Source organism: Vitis vinifera, chromosome 1 (assembly GCF_030704535.1).
Source record: "Vitis vinifera cultivar Pinot Noir 40024 chromosome 1, ASM3070453v1".
NCBI classification, from domain to species: Eukaryota; Viridiplantae; Streptophyta; class Magnoliopsida; order Vitales; family Vitaceae; genus Vitis; species Vitis vinifera.
The window spans coordinates 21376439-21394653 of NC_081805.1; the positions used below are offsets into that span (position 1 = coordinate 21376439).

The following is an 18215-nucleotide window of genomic DNA, read 5'->3' on the forward strand; positions in this document are numbered from 1 at the left end:
AGCAGGACTGTTAAATTAAAAATTTACAATTATATGACATACATGCTTCACAACATTTGGATTGTACGAATCTGTCCTTTGAATGTGCTTTAATAAAATTTATTATTTCCCAATCAGTTTTGTCTGTATTAACACATGCAATCTAATTAATTTCATTTATATTTATTTCTATGTTTGTTTAGATGTTTAATCAATTAATGCCTATGTCCATATGTAATGTCTTTTTATTTATACTAATATATCCTATACTTTCTTTTATCATGGAATATTGGGCCATTTAATTTGTAATGCTCAGCATTATCCAATTCACAGCCTTGTTCCAAAATCCACAACTTATAAGCTTTTCCATTGTTTTTTCCCTATCCACATCAACTTGTTTTGAATCATACACCATCAGTTCACTTTGGCCTTGGACTAATGGTTTGTTTGGTCGGCTTGATCTGAAATTGTTTCAAACTAAGCAGCTCATATGATCTACGCATATGGATCCATCAAAAGATGGTTGTAACCACTTTATGGCATCATACGCAATGTATCACCAAGATTGTATTAGCATCAATTTCATCAGCCATGTCCAATACATGGTTCAAAATGGAATATAAAATGAAAATATTGGAAACAATATTTAATATTAAGTTTCTTTTATAAATAAACTTATTATTATTATTATTATTATTATTATTATTATTATTATGTTTGGACTTTGTGCACTAGTTCACTTATATTGTTTTGACATTTTTCACTTTTACTTAAAGTTGTTTTCTATCTTAAGGGTTGAAAGGGCCAACTGTTTTATGTAAACTTTATGAACTTTCTTTGACCTCTAAACTCATTTTTATTATATTTGAGATCAATTCTGATCAACTAATACAACTACAACACTATACATGTGGCATTTTAAGATTGTTATGCTATTAATGAGGAATACATATATAAAACTGCTCATTTCATTGTGCAGATGCAGCATCGACCCCTTATATTGCAATTGTCACAGTGATGCTCCATTCAAAATTTCTTGGTGCATAATTTTCCCCAACTGCTAGTCTACATCGTTGCTGAAAATACTCAAGCAAAAGAAGCACTTCATTTAATAAACACATGGATAGCAGACAAAGGAAGCGGAGAAGCCATGTTCCATCAAGATCTGAATGATAAAATATTCGATAGCCCTTTAACATACTTTTAAAACTAGTGCCTTGATGGCTTAACTCTGGAATTGCGACATATTTGTAATATATTTTCCTTCTTTCATGTTGTAGGTTAAGTTACCAAAATCCCGCTGCTCGAGAAAGAAATTCCTATCAATCATGGATACTCTCCCATTGGATGAGAAAAATGTGATTAGCAATATGGGATTTGGGGGCTTGCTGCAACTTGGCTGTAAAGAATTGAATTATGAGCTAATAACGTGGATAGTCGCCAATTACGGCATTGGTTACCACCGCTTATGTATGCAAACAAAAGTTGTTGTCCCAGTCATGCCTAAAGATGTTAGAGAGGTACTGGGCATCTCGGACAATGGCATTGACATTCTCATTTACAATAGGCGCGGCACACCCAACCACACATTCGACATTAAAATATTGGAAGCTAATTTGCGTGATCTACCAATTGGAGAAGAATTCATGAAGTCCTTCATCTTTTTCGCATGTGCCACTATCCTTGCCCCCAACTCAAAACAAGAAGGTATGCATGACTTGTGGGACATGGTTTGGGATAGTGAAGTGGGGGTGTGCAAAAATTGGGCCAAGTTTGTTCTCCAATATGTCGAGAATAGGATAAGGGACTATCGTACAAGTCACCCGACATACATTAGAGGTTGTGTCTTGTTTCTTCAGGTATTCATTTCTCAACCTCTCCACATTAATGTCATATGCGTCTACCAAAATAATTTCTTCTTTTGTTGATATTGTAATAGCTTCTCTAACCAACTTATATTTGATTCCCACTTCACAATGACTTTCCAAGTTGAAGTCCGCAGTCCACTTTCTGCTGCATGGACAGATAAGCAAGTCAAGAGGCGCTTGGCTGCCGAAATACACACCTATGGCAATTATGGCCATGTCTAGGTATGGTAAAATTCAACAACTCCATAAACGTAGTTTGGTGTTATCATTAATTTATATTTCAAACGTAATCATCAATGTTTGTTTGATGTATGGGCAGGTTATACAGGGAAGCGAACCTTCTGCACATAATGATGGACGTCCATACGAGGCGGCCAGCTCACACTCTGATGACCCAACTGAGGTACGCCATGGCACTACGACTTTATTACTTCACGAACAAACTTGAGCACCATCCTCATTCTAGTTGACCGTGCTAATTGATACTCCTTTTCCCTAATACTAGACCATTGAAGCATGGCTAAGTCGGAATTCAGAACATCTTATGAGCCTCGTTTCATCTGTGGCACAAGACATTGCCACACTATATGCAAGGTCCAGTAGAGGACAAAGTGGCTATGCACTCACCCAACTAGAAGAAGCTATGAATGTAGAAAGAAAGAAAAACGAAGGAAGCACCAGTGTGCATCCTTGTAGTAATGAAATGATGGGAAAAGGAATCGATGTCGCAAGCACTCATTCTAGCCAGCAAAGAGTCACTGGTGCAACAATAGATAATGGCCCATGTATTGACCACCACACATGCCCACCTTCACAAAAGAGTGTTGAATCACAATCACCTAAAGGGGTGCAAATGGGTGTTCAAGAAGGCTGTGGTAGCAAACAGGTTACACCTACCCCTAGGTGGAGATTTAAACACACAGCGAAAAGGCTTGTCAAGCCAGCCACCATTTGCAAATCCCCCTTCGTCTCTCAATGTGTTCAACTATTTCCTAAAATTAGCCAACAAGAAAGGTTGGTTGTAGATTATGCGTTGTCGGAAGACGGTAAGCCAAGGTACATGACATGAATTCACCATTTATTGTTAAAGTGAACATTATTGTTAAAGTTTATGACTGTTGACTTAACACATTTTTGACATTACAGCGAGATCTTGTGCGATATGCATGGCACATACATAACACGGGATGAGCTTTCTTCACTCAATGGAGGTTGTTGGGTAAACAATGCGGTATGTGTCAAAGATTTCAGCTAGGGCCATGGTCGTTATATAAGAAGCACATTATTATGTTTTTTGGTCATTCACATGTGTACATTTTCAACTTATCGGAGTGGTCTGCCGAATGATGAATGTAGAACAAGCTAGACCATCGCGCGCACACTATTTCGACCCATCATTCTCCGTAGGCCTTAATCATAATTTTTTAATATGTTTTTCTATTATTTTAAATTGGAGACTATGTGGTGAGCTGTAAGAACAAATGGACAGGTGGTGCTAACCAGCCTTATGACAAATGCCAAAAAGCATGAAATCACAAAGCGGTGTCGGATGTTCCTTCATGCTAAATTTGTGGGCCATGATTTCTCAAGTTGTGATCTGGTATGTCAAACCTAGTACAATGGAATCATGGCCAAAGCCATTGTTTCATTTAATTATCATATTATAGTGCCCTACTAACCTATTAATGGCAATGTCATCAATATGTGTATAGCTATTTTTTCCCGTCTACGACAACAACCATTGGCACGTGCACGTGGTCAATATTCCAGCTTCAAGGGTCGAAATCTTATCTTCGTTGCCTTTAAGAAGGGGTAATAGGATAAGTGTCGTATCGAGACGCTTGTCTGAGCCAATTGAAAAAGCATTCCATGCTCATGGCATGCTCAGGCGATTGGAGGTCTCAAAATTCGTGCATGTGCAACCCCAAATTGTACAACAACTAAATGCGTAGATTACTTTAACCGTTATTATTTTACATATCATTAAATATGCGGTACTGATGTATTTTTCTTTTATGCTTGATGTATGCATATAATTGGTGTAATACAATTGGTGGTGTAGATATGATTGTGGCATGTTCGCAATCAAGTACATGGAACATTGGAACCGGGCAACACTAGCACATTCAATCGCGGAGGTAAGTGCAACTAAGACTTTAGAAATTGGTTTATTTGAATTTTTACCAAATCAGCCTATGATTTTGGTGTGTGTTGTGCAGGACAAGATGCATCTATATCTATTAAGGCTGGTCATTACTTTGGTTACTAATGTGGCAAACAATGCTAGAGATAAGGTCTTGAATGCATGTCGAATTTGATTAATAGAGGCCACCTTGGACAGGCAAGGTTAATGATGGAACCGTACTTGCATGAGAGTGGGGCTGGTGGTGTCTGCAGTGCATAATCAAAAGGTGGAGCCCTCTATTTTTTTTTTATGTTGTTTGTTTCTCTAGAAAATTTATATTTTAGGGAATTACCTTTTCAATAAAAAATATTCAAGCATAAAAGTAGACTTTTTCCTGGAATCACAATTAAATACATATGGACTAAGCCAATAGATTAGTGTCCTTGCGAGTTTTGACAAGAGAAGACACACACTAGAATGAGTACCCTGTGAAGTATTTTATTTATTATTTTTTTTAATTTTTGATAAGTACCTTGTCAAGTGATTTTGATAGTTTATTACTGAAAACTTTATACCATAATTATATTTGCTGAAACATATAGAGGCTTATTGTTTGAATATTTGAGCATTTAGGCTTTATCAGTGGAAATTTAATGGTGCAGAATTTGGAGGTGGTTCGTAAGCTGGGAAAGCACTAAGAAAAGAAGAACAAGAAAAGACCAAGGTTCTCCTCATTAATGCGATCTCACTTGCACATGCCAATTGTAAGTTCTCATTTCTTGGATGGTTTGGATCTTTATGTTAAAGTTGTTAGTATCATGTGAAAGAGCTACCATCATACTATTGACTTCCTTTTTTTGTTGTGTTGTGAATTTCAGTAGGTGCTTCTGTTTTCTGCTACTTTCAACGATACAAATAAAAATTACGTTACAAGAAAAGCTTCCTACCATCAAATTTTTGTAAAAAAAGAAGAACTATCCTTGCAGTCTGTGAAAGTGTAAAGTGAAATGCCCTGATGAACTCTCCAAGATGCTTGTGATTAAAGACAAATTTTTTGAGTTAGGACATAAGCTGGGGTTATTTTTGTCAATACGAAAAATAGTGCAAGAATGTTACACAAAGCACTTGTGGATTTTTGAGTAATTTTTTATTCCCTATACTGATAATGAATTTCCATGATGGTAATTGCTTCGAATTTGTCTATGAAGGTGAATTTGGATGTCAATTATGATCTGCCGCTTAAATATGGGACACAGGCAGAGTTTGACTATGAGGTGTACTTGCATAGAAATGGGAGCGCATGACGTTTTGGCCTCAGAGGGTATGTTCTTGATGTCATGCTTATGTTGTTGTTACTTTATGCTTGACGTAATACTTCCTCCATTGAAATGTAATTATTACGCCTCTTTGTTTGTTGTTGATCCCATGATTCGTTGTTGTTTCAAATATGGGAAATCAATAATGTAGTTTGATTCTCCTATTGCCAATCATTTGAAGCTCAAGTTCTAAATTTTTGTATTCCCCCACCAAAAAAAAATGAGAAAAAAATAGAGCATTCTAACGGATTTGTTTTACATGATTCTATAGGAGCTGTTTTTAATTGGATGTGCAGTGAGAATGACAACATCTTGATCTCAAAAATTGAAAATCATTTTAGGGTTCAGATAATAGATGTCAAGTCTCCTTTATGATTGATTTGGTTGAGCATTAATTTATATAGGATAGTAGAAAATTTTGAAAAGATTTTGGAAATCATCCGGAGTACTACATGTTTGACCAAACCAGGCCATGATTTTGGTGTGTTGTGTAGGACAAGATGCATCTATATCGATTGACGCTGGTTCGTTACCTTGGTTACTAGTGCCGCAAACAATGCTAGAGAGAAGGTCATGAAGGCATGTCAAATGTGATTAATAGAGGCCACCTACAACATGGAAGGTCACTGATGGGACCTTACTTGCATGAGAGTGAGATTGGTGGTGCCGGAAGTCCATAATCAGAAAGTGGAGCCCTCTATGCTATTGTGATGCTCAAATCAGTTTTAGGTTGCACTATTATTATCTACTATATTTTCTATGTTTTAGATAAAACTACTTCTTAGCTTCATGTCACCTTATTTTCCCTTCTTTTTATTCTCATCATTATTGGTATTATTATTATTATTATTTCTTAATTACAGGCGACAATTGGAAAACAAGATGGTTGACAACCATAAAGACATCATGACGAAGACAAGAGCAATGTTACACTTCGAAATCGTGGCTGATGGAGAAAGGGATGTAATCATAAGACATTCTCATCATGACTCAAGACTTTATAATATAACTATTCCTATTTTGATTTTTGTTTGTAAATTTAGGCATGCCCAATACCGGAGCTCTCTAAAAACTATATAGATACATCATAATTGTTTTTTTAGTTTACCATTTTTACTTTGGGCACCCATTGCATACTTCCGATAAATTTGGGTTGTGCCCTCCCTTCTGTTAGGTGCTTTTAGATTAATTTACCACTGACTATAAAAAATACATTGGTATATGAAATTTTGGTTGAGCTAAAGAGGTTACTCCATGACCTCTTTGCAGGTGCGTAGTTCTATGAGAGCCATGCAATATGAGAAACTATTGCCTAGGTTGAAGAAATTGCTTTCTATTTTGCCTACTATTTGGCCAAGGTAATTCTGCTATATGAGAGGTGAAGTTGGAATTTTTAAGTAAGATTTTGATTCTTTATTTTTATGTTGCTTGTCAAGCTTTTCCGGTTATTTTAATTTATTCGATACCATCAATGGGAAACTCGTAGTGATTTGTCTTTTATAGGAATGTTAGACTAAGGAAGTGCCATTGGTTTACTACTTTGATAGTCCACTTTCAAAAAATTTGTGAAAAAACGACACTGAAAAAAAAAAATTATATCAACTAATGCATTAAGGTGCCAGACTAATAGTGATCAATAAAAATATTTTATAGGGCAGGATCAAAAGTTTCAATTAAAAGCAATATAGAGCTGGGGTCACATTTAGTGTCATTATGCAGAACAATATGGATTAAGTTGTTTCTATCCTTATAAATGAATTTTAGTCTTCTAAACCAGTTTAGTTTATGTAGTTAATTTTTATAATTCTTGAATATTGACTCTTGCAGGCATGCCATTATAAATTATTTGAAGTCCTCTATGTGTGTTGGGGTGGGGGTGGTTGGAGGGTTTGTTGGATGCTGCTTTGTTATTAGTGATTGTTGTAATTTAATGCTACTTGTTTGGATGCTTATAATCTTCAACACATTTGCCCATCCCTTTATAAGCTCATATATGAAAATCAATTTTTCCTCCTAGTCTAGGCCAAGGGGCTCCCTCATTCAGTGTTATATAAAATGGAATCGTACCAACCAAACATATCATCTCTATCTCGGCTTAATTCAAGGTGAATAAATGAACCCCATTTATTTTTTGATAAGTTGTGGTTCATTAATGAATGCTTTATTGCATATAGAACCTACAATGATCCAGGGTCATTTGATGTATTTAGTTGCATGGTTGGATTGGTGAAGAGCTAGATGTCCTCATTCTTAATTACCAAGTAGGATATTTAGAAGACAGGTTCTGTTTTCGAGTTTCCTTTTTGAGCTGTAAATGTTTTAACTTTTTTGCTTTTGTCTTATTTGTTGATAGCTTCAACTAATGATGGAAAGTTTCTTCTTGCTGCATGGAACTGTAGACGTCCTACTTGCACAGACGATATCATCTCTCTTAATGATGATGATGTTTGGAAGGGGAGCACCACTTATATAGGAAAGTTGAGGTATGTGTACCTGTTATATGAGGTGGTTGTTTCTCACTGATGATGTTGGCCCCGCTTTGACTAGCTCATTTCCCTTGCTGCTAGGTCAAATTTTCGGGGAACGAAGTTCACTGTGTATGATGCACATGCAACCTCTAAATGTAGGAGCAAGGATTAGTAAATCTCGTTCAATCAGGGTGACTGGGTTCAAGACAAGTCTCCCCTAGAGTCCCTGCTGGCAACTATCCTGTAGGCCACATTTCATATGAATTGAATGTCTTGGGTACTAGGTAAGAAAGGTTCCTTCAACTTCTCCCTTGGCTAGAAAGAGACATGAACATGTGATGGGTAAAGATGAGAATAAAAATCTTATGACTATAGTAGCTTTACCTTATGTTTGGTACCAAGAAGGTAGTAAGGAAATAATTTTTTTTAAGGAAAATGTTTTGTTTATATGTATTAACTCAAAATTTCATCCCGTGAAAAGCAGGGGTCCAAGGAGAATGCAGTGTGTCATGAACGCCATCCCTGCCAATGCCATTGAGCCAGGAAGAGTGGCCCACACCCAAACTAAATTTCTTCTTAGCAATGTCGAATCCTTTCCATCCTTCCAATTTTTTAGATCAAAATCTAACCGAACATAGAGTTTGCATTCTGGGCTTTTCTCTGGTCCAAAAGATGAAATGCTGGTATTGAAAAACAAGGCCCCTAAGTGGCATGAGCAACTCCAATGCTGGTGTCTGAACTTCAGTGGACGGGTGACAGTTGCATCAGTAAAGAATTTTCAGCTGGTTGCTTCTGCAGAGAATGGAGTTGCTGGTCAAGAGCATGAAAATGTCATTCTCTAGTTTGGAAAATGCTGATGGTAGATTTGGTTGGTTGGTTATGTAAAATCATTGGTATATTTGGTTGATTGAATATGTAATATGCATATTTTAAGATATTATTTATTTTATAATATGATATCTATGAATATTATTTTTAATACATACTAATATTGAAGATATCATGTTTGTTATTGTGCTAGTGTTTGAATGACCAAAGAAATAAAAATAGATGTGATAAAACATACTTCATCTTGGGATTTAGTTTTTGGATTTAGAAAAAATATACTAGGTAATTTTTGTTTCTTCATTAATATAAATAAACAAATTTACATTTACAAGTTTTTTTTTTTTTTTTTTTTTTGTTAAGCGGGGCAATGTGAAAAATAAATAAATAAAAGAGAAAATATTAGCGAAAATAATTTATAATCCATGAGATATGTATATCTCATTGCTCTCAACAATATCATTAAATCTTTTTTATAAAGTATAACGAATGAGGTGGATATGTTATTTCAGTTATTATTTTATTTAATTCTGAAACAAAGAGAAGAAATGATGGGAGGTACAATATTATATCGTATCTCATTGTTAATCAAACATGGCATAAGGTATAAGTTCCATATAAAGGCCCCTCTCAACCTTTGGGCACCCATACCATTCTTCTGATTAATTTAGGTTGTGGCACCCATGGCATACCAACTGTTGAGTGAGCATTTTCTGTTTACCAAAGCTACTAATAATAATCACAGAGGTCATTGTTTGGGAGTTCTAATAAATACAATACTACACATTGATAATCATAACACATTTCTAGCACCTATGTTAAGCTAGATATTACAATATGCAAAACACATACTACAAAGAAGCCAACAAAGAAAGTGATTACATATGGATATGAAATAATTTGGAAGGAATGCTGATCATCATCTGGAAGTTCAAACTTTGGTTTGCTAGTTGTTTCATCACTTCCCTTCCATCTTGGTGCATAGAACACCCAAGCTCGGACAGCTTCCTCTCTAGAAGTATATGATTTGTAAACACTCCTCTTATAAAGTAGGACATTCTTTTGACATTCAACCCATGAATCGTACACTCCATGTCTACGATCGACAAACACTACATAGTATGTTTGATTGTTCGTCATCTGATGACATTATATGTGTACAACATTCGAGGATAATAACAATCATAATAGGAAAAAAAATTAAAAAAAATTTAGCACCTAAGGGCCCTTAAGGTAGTACCTAAGGAACAATAGACAAAAACCATTGGTGGACTACTTAAGGACTCAAGAGAAGCACATAATGGCATGGTCTAAGGGTCACAAAGGAAGACCGAGGCTTGGGAGAGGTTGAGTTGAAGTTTAGCTAAGGTAGTACTTAGGGTCCCTTAAGGTAGTACCTGAAGGCCACTAAGATAGTACCTAAAGGCCATTAAGGTAGTACCTAAGGAACAGTAGCAAAAAACCATTGGTGGACCACTTGAAGACTCAAGAGAAGCATATAATGGCATGGTCTAAGGGTCACAAAGGAAGACCCGAGGCTTGGGAGAGGTTGAGTTGAAGTTTAGCTAAGGTGCTACCTAGGGTCCCTTAAGGTAGTTCCTGAAGGCCACTAAGGTAGTACCTAAAGGCCATTAAGGTAGTACCTAAGGAACAGTAGCAAAAAACCATTGGTGAACCACTTGAGGACTCAAGAGAAGCATATAATGGCATGGTCTAAGGGTCACAAAGGAAGGCCCGACGCTTGGGAGAGGTTGAGTTGAGGTTTAGCTAAGGTAGTACCCAGGGGTCCTTAAGGTAGTACCTAAGGTACAGTCCCTAAAAAGCACTTGTAGACCACTTGAGCACTTGAGAGAAGCACATAATGGGATGGTGTAAGGGTAGGAGAGGAAAGCCCGAGGCTTGGGAGAGGTTGAGTTGAGGTTTAGCTAAGGTAGTACCTAGGGGCCCTTAAGGTAGAACGTAAAGGCCACTAAGGTAGTACCTAAGGTATAGTCCTTAAGAAGCACTTGGGGACCACTTGAGAACTCCAGAGAAGCACATAAGGGGATGGTGTAAGGGTAGGAGAGGAAGGCCCGAGGCTTAGGAGAGGTTGAGTTGAGGTTTAGTTAAGACAATACCTAAGGGCCTTTAAGGTAGTACCTAAGGTACAACCCCTAAAAAGCACTTGGGGACCACTTGATCACTCAAGGGAAGCACATAAGGGGATGGTGTAAGAGTAGGAGAGGAAGACCCGAGGCTTGGGAGAGGTTGAGTTGAGGTTTAGCTAAGGTAGTACCTAGGGGCCCTTAAGGTAGTACCTAAAGGCCACTAAGGTAGTACCTCAAGGCGACTAAGGTACAGTCCATAAAAAGCACTTGTGGACCACTTGAGCACTCGAGAGAAGCACATAATGGGATGGTGTAAGGGTAGGAGAGGAAGGCTCGAGGCTTGGGAGAGGTTAAGTTGAGGTTTAGCTAAGGTAGTACCTAGGGGCCCTTAAGGTAGTACCTAAAGGCCACTAAGGTAGTACCTAAGGTACAGTCCCTAAAAAGAACTTGGAGACCACTTGAGCACTCAAGCGAAGCATATAAGGGGATGGTGTAAGGGTAGGAGAGGAAGGCCCGAGGCTTGGGAGAGGTTGAGTTGAGATTTAGCTAAGGTAGTACCTAGGGGCCCTTAAGGTGGTACCTAAAGGCCACTAAGGTAGTACCTAAGGTACAGTCCCTAAAAAGCACTTGGGGACCACTTGAGCACTCAAGAAAAGCACATAAGGGAATGGTGTAAGGGTAGGAGAGGAAGGCCCAAGGCTTTGGAGAGGTTGAGTTGAGGTTTTGGTAAAGTAGTGCCTAGGGGCCCTTAAGGTAGTACCTAAAGGCCACTAAAGGTACCTCAAGGCCACTAAGGTAGTACCTAAGGTACAGTCCCTAAAAAACGAGACTACTTCCCAAAATTGCCTTCTAAAATATTATTATTGTGCCTAAACTTGAGGTGGGTCATTGGATGAATGGTTCTATAATTGAGAAGTGCTCACCAAAATCATCAAATCAATATCAACCCCATATGTAAAAGAGAGCCTTTATTTATCTACTTTCCCAAAAATACACTGAAATGTTCATGTTGTTCCAAAACTTGGAAGTGGGCCTTTGTATGGATGGCCATGTATTAGAGAAATGGTCAGCAAAATTATCTAATCTAAGACCTTTTTTTCCCACAGATACAGTCAGAAGTTTACATGGGTCATTTCATGAGTAGCCATATAGTTAAGAAATGCTTACCAAATCATCAATCAGATTCAAACCCATGTGAAAAAATGAAACTGTCTTCCAAAAACACATTCTCAATTTTACTCGTTATGCCAAAACTTAACCTAGGTCATCAGAAGAATGGGCTTAAAATGCTGAAATGTTCATCAAAATCATCAAACCCACACCTAAAAGGGAGAATTTTCCCTCAAAGTTTTGAGGAAAACAATGTGGAGGCATCCAGTAAAGGAACAAGAAAGAAGTAGGAAATGGTATTGGAAATGACTCAACAAAAGCAGTAAGAAATCATAATATTGGAATGTTCAGCAAAACTATTTTATGCAGGCCACTTCCCCCTATGAGTGGTTAGCCTGTTGGATGCCTACCTATAGAACATTCATGAAGAATCCATATCCATTTCGAAACTGACAAAAATCTTCATATTCTACTCTACTTATGCAAAAGTAAAGTTCATTATTTTTCTAGATTATTTGAAATTTTGGGATGCATTGCTTCCAATGATATGTTCACAGGAAACATGCTTGAGAAATGACCATAGATGATTTCTCAAAATGGAACTACACATGAGGAAATGATTTAGAAACAAGTATGGAACGATGTTGAACTATCTAATATGGATAAGAAATCTGGAAATTACAGTGAAAAAGCTAACTCTTTTATTTTGCTATCTTTTTATCTAGGTTGTGGTTTAGTCTCATGCTTCAGGAAGAGTGTTCAGTTAATTTGCAACCAATATTTACTTAGATAAGCTTCCTTTTTTGTTACACAATGAGGATTCGGTTTAGGGAAACTTTAAGAATATAGGGTTCAAGAGTGTTGTGACTAACAAATTAAGTGTTCTTTGTTTACAGGACCAAGATAGTGAGTTGAGAGGGTTATAGAAGAGTCTTCTGATTTGATTTGGGGATGAAGTGTTGAATTTAAATGGTTTTCTACTGGTACCGTTATTATTAATTTTTCCTCAAAAAAGGTGAAGAAGAAGATAGGATTACTCCTTGAAGGTGGAAATTCGTACCAGCAAAAATGGTCTTCTTCTTCACCTTTTATGAGGAAAAATTACAAGATTACTCCTAGAAGGTGGAAACCCACTGAACGGAGACCCACATACCTCATGCTGTGTTTCCTTTGATCGGCTTCTTCTCGGTTCAAATTTGAGTGCTTATTACATGGAATATTTTGGAGACCAATGGCTGCTTACATGGAGACCGTGGTGGTTGCTGACAACGAAAACAAAAGGGCAATTTTGGAATAACTTTTTGAAACAGTATTTAGTGCATAAAATATATATATATATATATATATATATATATATATATATATATATATATTATGATCATTAATGGACAAAGCCCATATTCCACTTTCTATGGGTTTCATTCCCATATAACCTTCAAATGGGGCTCCCCAAACACAACTTCCCCTTAATTAAATAACCTAATTTGAAGAAAAATTAAATCTAAACTTAAATTTAAATCAAATATCGGTTTAAATGAAATTTTAGATTTTCTATCTAACTTGATGAAAAATAGATCTCAACACCTATTTATCATATAAATTGTTTTCTAAAAAATTCTAATTCCAAGAATTTCCTTTTCTTATTAATTTTCTCTTATTTTACATTTTTTTCCCAATTTGAAATCATTGTTAATTTGATTTTTCTTCATGAATGGTCAATCTAATTTTACTTGATTGCAATCATTTATTTTCCCCTAATTCAAACCTTAATTATCGAAAATAATTCATCGTAATGGACAACACCTAAGATCGCTATGCTACCATAGCTTTTACTAAAAACCCTTTTTGATCGGGTAAAAATTACCTTAGCATAGTTGAATTAAGTTATAAATTTTGTTTTGATGGAATAAATGATGAAAAATCAATTTTGAATAAAGGTTTACAATTATGAAATTCATAGGACTAAATTAGACCCTTTTTAGTTTAATCAAAGTGGGAAATGGGCTATCGTTTAGGGGCACTACTATATTGGAAAAAAAAAAAAGAATTAATGAACTTTGAAAAGAAATTTTGAATAAAGGTTTACCAAAAACTTTGACTAATTTTAATTCGGGGCTAAGAAAATCTGCTTGCTGTGAAGCCCTCCACCACTTTTTAAGATTATACATGAATAAACATTTTAGTTATCTTAGATGTAATAATCAATAATGAATTACATTCTATGTCCAACTGCTTCAATCAAGTCATAAACTTCTGTTCAATCTCTAAACATCATATTACAATTTTAATCAAGAAAATTTTACTGCAATCCCTTAATCACTTCCAATAAAAAATTTCACCTATTCAATCAAAATCCAAATAAAATGCACTAAAATTTCTAAATTATTTGTCCCAAATTTTGATTAAAAATATCTACAAGTACTTGACAAAACTAGGAAGTTTTAATGCCTGTTAAGTAGCCAAAAGGTCCATTGCAAGCATAATTAGCATACATCCATTCATAAATCACCAGACACAACAAAAAGCCAAAAAGGGAGAGAAACATTCACCAAAACATCTACCAAAGCAACATCTGCTAAAGATAACCTTTGTTCTCCTTGTAACGCATTCTAGAGGACTTGGAATCTGAGTATTTGATTTCTGCTTTTGGCGAAGCTCTAGGAAATTGTATCAACTTCTTCAAAATCTCGAGTCCTCTGGCGTGGGAAAGCAGATTTTCACTGGGAATAATTTTCATTTTCTTAAGCCCAGGTGCATTGGCCAGTACCAGCTTTATCAACTCTACTTCTGACCCAATACCAGACATAAAATGCAGCTCCACCTGTTCAAGTTTCTTCAGACAGCAAGCTGAGAAATCTTGCCCCACCAAATTTTCCACAACGTCCACCCTCGAAGGCTAGAAAACAGGAATAACAGAATTAGCTCAAAATCTTAAAGCTTTTCCAAAGCAGGAATGATAAGTACATAGGTCACCTCAATTACAATTATCAGTTTCTGCAAGTTGGGGGAGTTTTTAATTAAGTGGAGAGCATCCAACATTCCCTGCCTATCTTCCATATGCATTTTCCAAAATTGAAGAGCTTTGAGATGCTCTAAAGGCCTTCCCAGCGGCCCTGCTACACTGTCTCCTGCTCTCAACAACTGAACCAAATGCTAAAGATTAGGATGTAAGAAGCTGAAAATGGTACCACCAAGCTATTATTTACCTTTAAAAAGTTATACCCCACATAGAGCTTCTCAAGGGCAGGTAGAGAATCAGCAAGCTTCATTGGTTTAGAACATTGTCCTCGGCGTTGGTTCACTGCTCTGTTCAAAGCGATTGAAACTACTGCAAGAACTGGTGTATTTTTGAATAAGATGGATTCAAAAACACCCCTAAAGAGGAAGATTTTGAGATTAGGAGCACTGATTTCAAGGTGATTGAAAGTGGAGCCATCAAACACCCTCAGTTGTTCTAGTAATGGGGAATTGGAGATGAAGGTCCCAAATTGTCCAGCTTCAAAGTCCATGCTGATAAATTCAAGGCTGATGAGCCTACTAAATCCTCCAAATGCAGGTGGGGGCTTAAACTGACAAAGACGAAGTTTTAAATGCCTCAAATGTAGAAAGTAGAAAATATGATAAGGCAATACATGGGCAGAACCTGTGGAAAAGGACAGGGAGAACTCCTGAATATCATGGTATGATAGAAAATGAATCCAATGATCAACCGAAGAACAGCTTTCGAATTCAGGAACTGCCAAGCTGAACTTAACTATGGGCCCCTTGTGAAGTAATAAAGCTTGATAAACAGCTGCTAATAATTTTTCTTCAGATAACACACCCAATTCCTTCGTCATTTGTTCACTGAATGAATCTTCAAATACAAGTTGTGGAAGAGTTAACCATTTGTACCTCCATTTCCTTGACAAGATACTTGTCCTCACTGCATCATGTATAGGCAAGCGTACTAAAATGTCGTCTATTATGTTGCTTGGCAGTTTACTGATCCTATCTGCTGCACCAGGAATTCTCTTCATTTTTTATGATAGTCTCGTTATCGCCAATATCCTGAAAATCAAAACGAATAGCAGTAAAGAAATAAAAGTATCAAATTAGGGAAGTGTCTAGCCAAACTCAAAGCCAGTGAATTTTTCAGGCAACTTACTCTCCTGAAAATAGAAAACCTTGTTTTGTTTTTCCTAGTTCTAAGAGTCCCATCAGCTAATCTCCTCTTACTTCTCTCTCAGCAATCAAACAGGGTACTAACAATAAGAAACAAATTTGAAATACAACAAGGGAAAAAAAAATTATACAAGTTGAAGTTTGACTTTCTCAGAATTGGTTCCTAATCATCTTATATTCCAGGTAAATGAGCAAGAATTTGGAACATTTCATGTTCTTCCAATGAGAATGTCTTTGCTTAAAATAGTCAAATACTTGACAAGACCGCTAAAACTATGCAATATTTGAAAAGGGTAGGACCCAAAGAAAGTTCTGAAACCTCATACAAACTTGCAGGGTAGAACTATCCTTCATTTTACAACTCCAATCCAATTGTGAAATGGCCCTTGATTCACCCATACACGAGGCTCTTGGTGGTTGCCCCCCACACCCAATCTCTAACTTGGCCATACTGCCAAGTTTTGTATGATAGGCAAAAAACCAAATCTTGCCCTAAACTTAGCATTATTTTCAAGCCAGTGATGGTTACAGGAAGGAGTCTGGCACATTTTACATCTTTGAAGCTATGTAGCTTAAATCTCCTATTCTTATCTGTTGGCATCACTCCCAGACCCCTCTCTCAAAACCTTCAAAATCCTTTTAGTAGCAGCAAGCAGAAGAAAATAAAATTTACCAAAATAAAAAACATCCATAGAAATAGATGTTCATCACTTTCATACAAGAACAACAAATGCTTTGATTCAGAAATCCTAATCAATTTGATCTCACAAGAAACAATCATTTTCACATTTTTCCTTTACTCGCATATTTGACTTATGAGAAGTCAAAAACTCTTTTTTAAGCTCAATAAAAGCTTCTATTCTAATTTGATTAATTTTATTCAAAGAGTTTAATATTTAAACAAAAAATTAATAAGAAAATATAATTTCTTGTAGAGGCTCCATTTTAGATTTTTTTTATATTTAAGAAAATTTTTACAATATCAATATTACCCTTTAAACATTATAACTTTAACTTCTGCTTTGCTACTAAAAAGGAAGCTACCCCTCCACTCTCATAATTTACTTTTCTCTTTTTTCTAATTTTTATTTTTATTCTCGAACATAGTGTGATAACATTAATCATTGGGTTTTGATAAATATAAGGAGAAAATGTATAGGCCCAATTTTGGCCTAATCAGGATGAACCGAACTGACCAACTGACCAAACCAATTTGATTCAACATTCAAATGGGTTTGGTTTGGTTTGGTTTGGTTAGGGTTAGGTGCAACTTGGGCAGGTCAACCCGATCCAACCCAAACCCAACTCAATGTTTGGAAGGATTTGGACAATCATTTTCAATATTTGGGTTGGGCTTAGATTAGGTTTTTCAACAAGCTCAATTTGGGTTAGGCTTGAGTTAAGGTTCGGATAACCCAAGCCTATCCCAAACTCCATTTAATGTTTTTATAATATTTATAATGCATCTTATCCTATATAATAATATTCATTTTATTTTTTATTTTTTTAAATATCAAATTATATTATATTTTTCATTATTTTAGAAAATATATAAATTTATGTTTATTCTTTTGTTGCTATCTTGAAATTTTGAACTATTTATTATTTAAATTTTCATGTAAATACATTGAAATAATATTGTAGATAGATTTTGAATTATATAACCCCGTCAATCCGACTCTAACCCTACCAATCTGAGTCTAAGAACAACTTGAATTCAATCCGAGTTTAGAAAAATGAAGTTGGGTTAGGCTTGGGTTGACCTCAAGTTAGAGTTTGGTTCGGGTTGAGTTCTACTTGATTATTTCTTAATTCGAATTAGACTTAGGTTAGTCGTCAACCCGACCAACCCACCTAAATTGCAGCCGGAGTTAGGGTCATTAAAACCACCAACTCAGTTGGGTTGTAGGATTAGTCAAAAACCAACCTAAACCAAACCATATGAACGTAACCAGAGGTGAGGTTGTTTCATGCTTGTTGACTAAGAACATGATAAATATACAAACCCTAAAAATAGAGAAGATCGAAGCCCGAAAGCACAGTATGTATATTACAAGTTGCAACACAGAAAAGGCAGAATAGAACAAAGAAAGAAACCCACAAAGCTTGTACATGCAAACCCAACGAGAGAAGAAATGATGAAAACCCACATGTTTGATACTACTCTTTCATCCATCCTCAAAAGGGAACATATCATTGAAAACGAAAATATGCTGTGTGGTAGAAAAGGAAGAAACCAAAATGCAGAAAATGAGGAATCACCAGCTTCCCTT

General features: G+C 36.1%; 1 protein-coding gene across 1 annotated transcript; it reads right to left on the reverse strand.

The window, feature by feature from the left end:
• Positions 1-14203: 14203 nt before the first annotated feature.
• On the reverse strand, positions 14204-16730 carry LOC100251337 (F-box/FBD/LRR-repeat protein At1g13570). Its single transcript, XM_019221390.2, has 3 exons — positions 14985-16730; positions 14752-14919; positions 14204-14674 (listed from the first exon to the last, which is right to left on the reverse strand). The coding sequence occupies exons 1-3, from the start codon at positions 15795-15797 to the stop codon at positions 14354-14356; spliced, it is 1302 nt and encodes a 433-aa protein (XP_019076935.1). The 5' UTR covers positions 15798-16730; the 3' UTR covers positions 14204-14353.
• Positions 16731-18215: the final 1485 nt, after the last annotated feature.

Coding starts and splice junctions, on each gene's coding strand:
- LOC100251337 (XM_019221390.2), bottom strand. CDS start 15,797: ATGAAGAGAATTCCTGGTGCAGCAGATAGGATCAGTAAACTGCCAAGC. Junction 14,920..14,984: donor TGGGGTATAACTTTTTAAAG/GTAAATAATAGC, acceptor CATTTGGTTCAG/TTGTTGAGAGCAGGAGACAG. Junction 14,675..14,751: donor AACTGATAATTGTAATTGAG/GTGACCTATGTA, acceptor CCTGTTTTCTAG/CCTTCGAGGGTGGACGTTGT.